The sequence below is a fragment of the Gossypium hirsutum genome, chromosome A03 (assembly GCF_007990345.1).
Source record: "Gossypium hirsutum isolate 1008001.06 chromosome A03, Gossypium_hirsutum_v2.1, whole genome shotgun sequence".
Classification (NCBI taxonomy): Eukaryota; Viridiplantae; Streptophyta; class Magnoliopsida; order Malvales; family Malvaceae; genus Gossypium; species Gossypium hirsutum.
Window position 1 is genome coordinate 10383535 of NC_053426.1, and position 10375 is coordinate 10393909.

Here is a 10375-nt window from a genome sequence, read left to right on the forward strand (position 1 = left end):
AATCTCTATAATAACAAATTTACTTATTTAATCATTAATTCATTCAATTTAACACAATTTACATATTTTGGCAAAATTACACTTTTGCCCCTTTTATTTCACATTTTTGCAATTTAGTCCTTATCACATAAAATCACAATTGCATGCAATTTCATCATACCCATGCTTAGCCGAATTCTTCTTATTGCCTTAGTAGCTCAAATTTTCCAAATAATCACACTTTTAACTACATAATTTCATAATTTCACAAATTAGCCCATAATTTACATTTTTACTTAAAATCACTTTGTAAAATATGTAAAACTATCATCTAACTTACATATTTCATCAAAAATCATCAAAAAGCATGAATATTCATCAATGGAATCTCATAAAATCTTTAACAGTTTCTCAAATTAGTCCCCGGGTTAGCTAGACTAAGCTACAACAATCTTAAAAACGTAGAAATTATTAAAAACGGAGCTAAAACCGTACCTATTTGAGCAAAAACGCCATGGCCAAATATCAAGCTCATCCATGGCTGTTATAAACCCTATATTCGGTTGTAAAATGGATGAAAGATGATTATATTTGGCTTTTGTTTTATTAATATTACCCTTTATTAACTATTTACTTAATTAACCTTTAAAAACATTAGTAATTATACAAATTGCCGCTCCACTATCATCCACTATCTCATAAATGGGCTATTTACCACATAAGGACCTTCACTTTTAAGTTCTATAGCTATTTGACACATTTAGCTTATAGAACACAACTTTTACACTTTACGTGATTTAGTCATTTTTACCGAATTAATCACTTAAACAATAAAATTTATTTACGAAAATTTCACACAACGCTAATATCATGTTGTAAATATTAAAATAATAATAAAATAATTTTTTTAATGTCGGATTGTGGTCCCAAAACCACTGTTCCAATTAACCCTAAAAACGGGTTGTTACAAACATAAGTGACTAAAATGTAACCTAAGGTAAACAAAAGTGACTATTTTGGTAGTTTACCCTTTTGTTAATATAATACATTTAGTGTTAATTGTGAATTTTTTTAAAGTTTAATATATATAAAGGTACCTAGACTTGGGTAACTTATACCTATTTAGCATCTAAACTTTTTTTTGACCTAATTGGTACCTAAACTTGAAAATCGTAAAGCAACTCGATACCATTTTTAAATACCTAAGTAACATTATTAAAATATGTTGATGTGACATTGACAACCAATAATTGATATACAATCTTACATTTTGTCACGCGGTAAAAAGAATAAATACCAAGTTAAAAAATATTAAATTAATATATAATTTTTTAGATCCAAAAATAGTTGATTATCAAATAAATACAAATATTGTGTCTAATTTATTAATTACAGTCTACTGATCTTTCCAGGCGGCTGAAGCCATCTGAGATAACCCAAGCTTCATTCGCAGATTTTTCATGAAGTAGAAACTGCAGAATTAACTTTATAACATTGCATTGACTTTTTATAACATTTTTTTATATAGGTTTATTCCTCTTTTTCAAGGAATTCATTGGTGGTTGTGATTTTTTTTTTGAATTTTAGGATTTTGAAGAGAGTTAATTGTTATTATTGTTAATTAATTATGAATTTTAATTAAATTAATTTTAAATTTTAAATTAAATATTAATAAATTAATATCATTACTTTTTATTTATTGATGTATAATTTTTATCAAATATAAGTACCACAATAAATCTCAAAAAATATAGGTACTACTTTAGAATAAAAGTATCAAATTTACGTACCAAATAATATATTAAGCCTTTAAAAATTTGTATTTATAAAGATATTTATATATAATTCATTATAAAAATCAAATCATAATTAAGAATATTGATTATATTCAGTGTTGAATATAATTTTGTTTCACATAATTAATAGAAAATAAAATTATTCAAAATAATAAAAGTTATTTTGATTCAAAAATGATGTTAATAAAAAAAATCCCAATTATTATTGAAACATTTGTACGACACTGTTCAAAATTTTCTTATATTAATAGTCAATAAATTGACCATAATAGTTGATAGATAATATAAATTATAATATTTTAAATTAGATTATATAAAATAAATTATTTATTATATAAATAATTAAAAAATCATTTTAAAATAAAAGTAATATAATTTTCTATTTTTATTTTTTTAGTTAATGGAAATATAATAATTTAAATATATGAATTTTAAAACATTTATTTATTATTTAACAAAATTTTTAATAGAATTAAAATTCTTATTTATAAGTACGATAAATTTTTTTATAAAATAAATTTATTTAACCAAATATTTTAGTAAAATTAAAGTCATAAATCTTATAAATAATAAAAAAAATGAAAAATTCCAACAATAAAATCTATATTAATATATTCAAAAATTTCTTAGACTCATATTAGTATTTGGTAAATGGTAAGTTGTTTTCTCTTGGCCCAATCTAGTACTTAAGCTTAAAAGACTTGAAAAACCAGCATAAAGGACAAAAATGAAGTCCAATCCGACTGACCCAGCCCCAATTGAATTACAGGTAACAGAGCAACGACTTTTTAAGTTTTAACTGTTGAATCTCCAGGTATTCAGTTCTCACAATCTCAGCACGAGATCTAAGGGAAATCAGACATGGAAAAGGTGAAGGAACTCCTGCAACTAGACAAAGAAGCAGAGGATACAGTGTCACGACTCACTATTCACCCCCACCGAGTCGGTTACGAGCGTAGCTTCTACAATGATTTCGGCTTACGCGGCATCCGTGTCGACAAGGTTGAGCCTGGCTTCGTTTCCTGCACTTTCAAAGTTCCTCCTCGCCTCACCGTAAGCTTTCCAAAAACCCCCGATCTAAGATTCTGTTGAATTAGAATAATATGATTTGAGTTTGATTTTGTTTTTGTTGAATAAATGAACTTTGGCAGGATAAAAATGGAAATTTAGCAACGGGCGCAATTGCGAATATTGTGGATGAAGTCGGTGGGTCAGCGGTCTTTGTCATTGGTGTTCCTATGAAAGTTTCAGTGGATATGTCCATTTCGTTTCTGGGAACTGCTAAGCTCGGTGTAAGTAATCTTTTTTCATGAATTCAATCAAGAATTTCTAGGGCTTTTAATGTTGTGAGTTGCTTTGGATTTAGTACTAATAATTTCTTATAGTAGTGCATTTGAATGTTTTCAGAAAGTAATCCAACTCTGTTACTTATTTCTTGATTTCTGTGTTTGCCAATTTGATCATGAACTTAAGTCAGATTGAGTTTTTCACTATCCGACTTGGGAATAATAGAAAGGTATGCTGGTTAAAAGTTGTAAAAGAGGATGTGAGATTGGATCTATCTAAAGCGGGTTGTTTTGGTTTTTGGATTGGATGAATTCGAGAGGTTTCTAATAGGGTATTTTGACTACTTTCGATTTTAGATCATTTTGAGTTTGGGTTGTTTCAAGTTTGGTCATATGGGATTTATATCATTAGGTTTGCTAAATGAGTTTTTGGGTGAATCACTTTAGGTTTAGCTAGGGATGACAATGGATAATACAGATTCGGATATTTGTAGATATCCAAACTTTTTTACGTAGATATTGTGGATTCAGATAAGAAGAATTAGTGGTTGTTTTAATAGGATTGTAATCCGGTTTGCAGGATGAGTTAGAGATTACCTCAAAGGCATTAGGAGAAAGAGGAGGATATGCAGGAACACTTGTTCATATCAGAAACAAAGCAACAGGGGAGTTAATTGCCGAAGGTCGTCATTCCTTGTATGGTAATGAATCTAGCAAACTCTTGTTTGGTAATCAATCTAGCAAACTCTAGTCCAGTGCTAGATGCCGTACTATTTTACTAAAGTCAATGCTTTCTTGGAAGCATGGCATGTGATATGAGTTATTGTAACTTGTTGGATGCCAATCCGATATATTATATGCAAAATCTTATATGAGAAAGATATGTAAATTTATTTTATTTAGAATTATACTAAACTTATTTTAAAAAAGATTACATTTTGTTGATTGAGTTTTAGCTCGACTGGCATGAGCATTGTTACTTTTGCGGAATGATGTGAGTTTGAATGTGTTGAAATGCATTATCCTCCTATTTTACTTAACATTTAAAGATGAAAAAATTCATATATCTTTGTACCCACCATTTTAGAAAGAAGGCTTGAAAATTTTCCATCCCTTTTTGTGCTCGAATTCATTTAAAAATATTAAATTCTTAAAAAAGCAACTCAAATTCCTATTTAAGAACGAAAACAACAGATCTTGGAAGAGACGATAAAGAACTTATTAATTCTTTATTATAAATATAACAATTTGTACAAACCCTATTTAAGATTTTTATTTTTGAAAAATAATCGTCCATTTTCTTTTGGAGGAAAAACTGATGTCACTGACTATTTTTTTAACGTTTATTGGAGATATAATTGTAAAGCAAAAAAAAGAAATACAAATTTAAATTTTATAGAAAATTTTATACTTAAAAAAATCCCCACCATATTCATTCATGATCCCTTTAAAATTTATTATAGATTTTTTGGTATACGAAATTGATTGTAGAATCTGATTGCCAATGAAAATAATTTAAAATTTTGAAGACAATTAAAAGTTTTGACTTTGAAAAATAGAACTTCTCTATTACAGTTTCTCATTTGCTTGGTTTCAAAGAAATTCATGTTTTTATTGTTAGTTTAGGATATGGACCTATTTTTCTGACATCTTTTTCCAAAGGCAACTAAAGTCCACACTTTTGAAAAGTCTATAACTGAGACCAAAGTTTTTCTACATAGAGATTACTAGTTTTCGAGAGACTCCATTTTATTTTTAATTCAAATTATTTCATTAGATAAAAATTTGTTTTAGAATTTTTAGAATGTTGTTCAAAAAAGACAATGATTGTTTTATTAAGGGCTATAAAGTTAACGTAAGTCAAGAAAAGAGAATATGAAAGTTCTGCATGAAAAGTTGTTGGAATCAGGCCCGACACTGGAGGTCGTTTGAAAGTGTAGTCATCTAGAATCCAAAGTTAAAAAAGTTTAAAATATTATTTTTCAATTTTTAAGAGCTCAAATATTTTTTAAAGACCTGAAAAAATGTTTCTCCAACTTTTAAATAATCTAAAATTCAATTTTTATTATTTTGTCTATCACCTCAAAAATATCAACAATGGCCTGGTTGGGACAATAAAACATTTGAAAATAAATTATCCAATTTGGTTCATGATGCATTCTGATTTACAATAGAAATGAATCAAGAAGATGAAGCCGTATTGGAGAAGAGTGATCAAGGCACCAGTCGCCTTATACATTTGCATCATTCAATAGCACATGCATCATTGCATTGATATAAATTGACAACAATCCTTCTAGAAACGTGTGACCATTCTCGCATTATTGGTAGGTACGTACATTTATAATTGCCAACATTTACACACAATCGAGCTTATAATTACAATTCAGGATTTTTTACTGTCTCTTAATTTTTCCAAGTTTTGGTTTGGTTTTGTACAGTCTATTTTCAAAATTTTGGTTTCGTCCAATAAGTATTTTCAAATTTTAGTTTCTTTCATATTCATTTAAAAAGTTTTGATTTCATCCAGCTCCATTATCAAATTTTAGTTTTGCTCGGGTGTATTTTTGAAGTTTTAGTTTTGTCTAGTAAATCTTTTTAAATATTTGGTTTCATCCAGATTAATTTTTTTCTTTTAACAAGTTTAATATTATCTTTGATTAGAATTTTTCTCTCGATTTTGACAAGAGCTCAAATGCTTGATACGATAGGTTCAAATACTCGATTTTATTTATTAGATTATTTTAAATATTTTTATTTAATCTTATTATATAATTTCCTTTCCTTTCAATAGGATACTTTTTTATTTTATTTTTTATCGTAACTAAGGTATCCATCATCGGTAATAGTAACTAATCTTTTCGTTGCAGGTACTTTTCAAAGAGACACATAGTTTGTCATGAAATGTATTCCATTTCCATGAGTAGAGATCGAACCCCAATCACATAATTAAGCCCAATCACATAATTAAAAGATGAAGTGAGCAACCAATATACCACACCACATCTCATCATTCTTTTTCATTTTATTATTACCCCAACATTCGTTTTATTATTACTCCAACATTCACTTGGCACACCATGCGAATCAATTTATATACATACAGTTCAAAATATCCCAAACAAAATTGGGTGCTACTAAGTTGTATTGGGATTTCACTTTGTCAGGAAAAAGGAGCTATGACATTATATCCTCTGTATCTTTCTCACCTTGTTTCATTGTTTATTAACTCATTTAAAACCAGACATGAGAAGCATTTCATGTTTTAACTGTTTAAATGGGAGGGCGTGGTGGAGATACATATACAATTGTCTACATTTGCTTTGGCATGGTAAAGAGGTACAGAATCAACGAAGAGTTCCCACTGCCTTTTTGTATGTGTACCATTTTGCTATCAAGAGAAATGCTCCTAAGTTGAGCACACTCAGCACTGCTAAGAGCAAGAAGAAGTAATGAATATGGCCATAATTTAAGTTGTCCGGTATCCACCCAAGCTTATCATTCCTAGTGGTTATAGCAGTGACAATGGTGACAAGCAAAGAGCTCAAGTAGTTACCAAGTGCTATGGTAGTGAGCTGCAGAGCCGAGCAGAAACTCCTCATGGCATCAGGCGCTTGCTCGTAGAAAAATTCCAACTGTCCGATGAGTGTGAAAACCTCTGCACACCCAATGAGGAAATATTGTGGGACTTGCCAAAATATTGTCATAGGCATTTCCTTAACCTCATAGTAATTGTGCCTCCTCACTTCCCGGAGTCGTTCGAGTTCCAGAATCGCTGCAACTACCATGGCAAATATTGATATGAAGAGGCCAATGCCCATCCGTTGAAGTTGAGTTAGGCCGTTCTTGTGACCGGTAAATTTTCTCGTCACCGGGACAATGATTCTGTCATAGATTGGAACCCAAAAGATCACACTGAGGGTGTCGAATATCGAAAGCGATGCTGGTGGGATCTTGAACGTAGAATTGCCGACGTGCGTATTCATTCTTTCGCCTTGCAACACAAATAAATTGCTCATCTGACTGTAGACTGCAGCAAAGATGATCCCGGTGGCCCATATGGGAAGCAAGCGAATTACAGCTTTTAGCTCCTCTACTTGAGTAACTGTGCAAAGTCTCCATGAGTTTACTGTACCCTTTTTTTCGTCTGATTCGGTTTCCACAGCCGCTTTGTCGAAGAAACTGAAGATTACAACAGCTAACTTAGAGCTTGAAAATGGAAACCAAGAGAAAAACAAGCACTTGGCAGTAGAGTATATCTATTTACACGCACTGAGCATGCTGAACAATATTTTTCCAGTTATATTAGACTTGACTGTATTGTAATTTTCAAGTTTGAGATTGATGTTCAGGCTCTAACCTAAGATCTTCTGTGTGCTCGACCTTCCGGCTTCCCTTGATATTAGATTCAGCATCCGTGGTCTCATACAGGAGAGACTTATCAGCAGGGATGGCCACTCGGCATTTCCTGAAGGAGGCTACCACAACCTGACAGAGGCGTGTGAGAGGGCTGCCTCCAGGCTTTTGGTTGCGGTACAAACGAGTACCTGAAAAGAAAAATACAACAGCTATTGCCATAGCAATGGCTGGAATTCCAAAACCCCATCCCCAACTCACATTATCCTGCACCCAGACCAGCACGGAGGAAGCAATTAGAGCACCGATATTAATGGAAAAATAAAACCAGTTGAAGAAAGAGCTTTTGTGTTTCTTCTCGGTCTCGTCGGTGTCATCGAACTGATCCGCTCCATATGATGAGACACAAGGCTTAATTCCTCCTGTTCCTAGTGCTACCAGGTAAAGTGCTACAAAGAACACAGCACTTTGAGTCACTGTCGGGTCGCAGTTGTCTTCTGTGTAGCACCTTGGCTTGATGCCATGTACAGTTGCAGACATTGCAAGAAGTGTCATTCCCTGTATGAGAATCATAAATGGTTTTATAATATTTGTGAAGATACAGATTTTAATGAAAAGCTTACTTCAAAATCTTAACTCCTGTACTGATAAAAATTGACGATACTAGACTAAGCTGATACAGGGTACCATTATTTATACTTTTTGAGCATAGTCCTTAACATTCAATTGATAAACTTCAATCACCTAGTGCATTTATATCAAAAGTATTGTCTTTTTTTGAGCATCCGTTAGTTCCTCAAGGATTTGTCATCTGAAGTTGTGCCTCCAATCAGTATTTGTGCTGTGGAAGATCTCTCATATGTGAGAGATCCTCGGTTCAAACTAAGGGAGACATATCTTCAGGTGACAAATCGTTCAAGGGTCGACGGGTACCCGAAAAGACAACAATAACTTTGATGCATGGTGCCAACGTTGTGAGCATAATTCAGTGAAGACCAGAAGAGGATAATACCGATATTCGACTCACAACACAGCCTAAAGAAAAGATAATACTTTGTCTATTGGGTTGTGTGATGCAATTATAAGCAAACAATCTCTTTTTAATGTGATTAGAACTTACAAAAACATAAATGATTGAGAAAAGGGCAATCGTCCAATATCTTCCCAGGTAAGCATCAGCCAAAAACGCTCCGATCAACGGCGTGATGTAGCATGTCCCACTCCAGTTCTGGTTATTTCTAGTAGCAACAGAAGCATGCTGATTGAGTCGGTGCTTGAAGTATCGCACTAGATTGCTGCTCATCCCATAGTAAGCCAATCTTTCACAACATTCATTTCCTGTTTGAATAAATTACCAAACTCGATAAGCATATCCAAATTTGATTCACACATTACCAGTGGTTAATTTCATAAAATTACCAATAATAAAGGGGCAAGCTTTCCAGGTTCCAGTTTTCTTTATGTTTGCAGGGTTTCCCTTGTGATCCACTGTTCCATCTTTCGTGTAAAAATCACTTTCAGCCATGAATTTTTTCCAGTACCTGCACTTTCAACAATGAATTTATTCACTAATCAAGAATCTAAAACCAATTAAACCCATTAACCTCATAATCACCTTGAATGTGACAAAACCCGAGTTTCTGAAACTAATAAACGAGGGTAGACAAAGTTGTTCAAACACAACACACTCAGTACCGACGCTAAAACAGAGTTAAAAATTAGAGTGTGAACAAACCAGGGGTGTTATTCAATCTTCATCAAGTTGCGTAAGCCACTTGAGGTGGATGATGGATCCAGCTAGAGTTTATCCTTTCTTAGTCAACTAGTTGAAAGGTTGGAAGGAAGCTTGACTTTAATAGTTGAATTTGTGTTCATAATGATGATTGGTGAAAGGGGATGTATAATAAGTTAATAAACTGTATATACTTTAATCTGAAACAAAACAAACAAAAAGAAAGAACTGCATATACTTGAATAGTAATGAAGGGAAAAGCTGGATTTGAAGTTGTTTAATAGTAGAAAATCGTAAAAGATCAATGCGGACACGTTAACGGCGAGAATATGCACATGATCATTGAGATTTTTGCAGATTCACCTTTTATAATATCTTTGGCTTAAGTTATAAAAATTTCTTTTTACTCAATTCAATTCAGTATTTATACTTTTAAATTGTATTAAAAGACCCTCAAAAAAAAAAAGTAAGTAAGCCCTTTTTTATATTCAATTGGATATTTAAATTACCAAAATACATAAAAAAAATATCCTCTATCTTTTTAAAGAAAAACAATTAACCCTTTATTTTTTTTACTCAATTGAGTACTTAATCTACCAAAATATATCAAAAAGATTCTCAAAATATTAAAAAAAAACAATTAAGCTCATACTTCTTTTTTGCACTCAACTGCCAAAATGCATTAAAAAGATCTTTTGACCGTCAAAGCTAATTGTCCCTAACTTTTTTCAGTTAAAGCCACTGCGTATCACAACCACGGCATAACATGTACCAAAAAATGATAAAAAATAAAAATTAATAAAAGTTATAAAAAATATTAAATTTAAAATATATAAAATTAGAATTTTTTTATAAAAATAGTAAAAAAATATAAAATTTTATAAAGTCGTAAAAAAATTATAAAAAATATAAAGAAATATAATATTCATAAAAAAATTTATAAAAACTATTGTACCAAAAGAAGTATTTTATAATTTTTTAAAACTTTTATTAATTTTTATTTTTAATAATTTTTGCCACATGTCATGTCATGTTAGGTTGCGACACATGATGACTTTAATTGAAAAAATTGGAGGTCATTAACTTTAATAATTAAAGGACCTTTTTGATGCATTTTATAATCTTTTTACAATTTTTATAACATTTTACATTTTTTATATTTTTTACAATTTTTATTAAATTTTAATAATTTTTATTGATGTTTATCTTTATAATTTTTGCCACAT

General features: G+C 31.0%; 2 protein-coding genes across 3 annotated transcripts; one reads left to right on the plus strand and one right to left on the minus strand.

Moving 5' to 3' along the window:
• Window positions 1-2494: 2494 nt before the first annotated feature.
• Window positions 2495-3959, plus strand: LOC121224640 (acyl-coenzyme A thioesterase 13). Its single transcript, XM_041108293.1, has 3 exons — window positions 2495-2828; window positions 2927-3067; window positions 3642-3959. The coding sequence occupies exons 1-3, from the start codon at window positions 2637-2639 to the stop codon at window positions 3810-3812; spliced, it is 504 nt and encodes a 167-aa protein (XP_040964227.1). The 5' UTR covers window positions 2495-2636; the 3' UTR covers window positions 3813-3959.
• A 2208-nt stretch (window positions 3960-6167) lies between these two features.
• LOC107950207 (protein NRT1/ PTR FAMILY 8.1) lies at window positions 6168-9533 on the minus strand. Of its 2 annotated transcripts, none has more exons than XM_016885018.2 (5): window positions 9153-9533; window positions 8837-8958; window positions 8538-8755; window positions 7422-7975; window positions 6168-7243 (listed from the first exon to the last, which is right to left on the minus strand). In XM_016885018.2, exons 2-5 carry the CDS (start codon window positions 8940-8942, stop codon window positions 6409-6411), a joined length of 1713 nt encoding a protein of 570 aa, XP_016740507.2. In that variant the 5' UTR covers window positions 8943-8958; window positions 9153-9533; the 3' UTR covers window positions 6168-6408. The 2 variants fall into 2 exon arrangements, with proteins under 2 accessions (XP_016740507.2, XP_016740508.2); XM_016885019.2 differs by having other exon boundaries at window positions 9033-9485.
• Between the last annotated feature and the right edge of the window lie 842 nt (window positions 9534-10375).

Excerpts from the sequence above, each read along its gene's own strand:
- LOC121224640 (XM_041108293.1), top strand. The coding sequence starts at position 2,637 with ATGGAAAAGGTGAAGGAACTCCTGCAACTAGACAAAGAAGCAGAGGAT. Across the intron at positions 2,829-2,926 it reads AAGTTCCTCCTCGCCTCACC|GATAAAAATGGAAATTTAGC; the intron begins GTAAGCTTTCCA and ends GAACTTTGGCAG. Across the intron at positions 3,068-3,641 it reads TGGGAACTGCTAAGCTCGGT|GATGAGTTAGAGATTACCTC; the intron begins GTAAGTAATCTT and ends TCCGGTTTGCAG.
- LOC107950207 (XM_016885018.2), bottom strand. The coding sequence starts at position 8,942 with ATGGCTGAAAGTGATTTTTACACGAAAGATGGAACAGTGGATCACAAG. Across the intron at positions 7,976-8,537 it reads TCTCAATCATTTATGTTTTT|GGAATGACACTTCTTGCAAT; the intron begins GTAAGTTCTAAT and ends ATTCTCATACAG. Across the intron at positions 7,244-7,421 it reads GAGCACACAGAAGATCTTAG|TTTCTTCGACAAAGCGGCTG; the intron begins GTTAGAGCCTGA and ends TGTAATCTTCAG.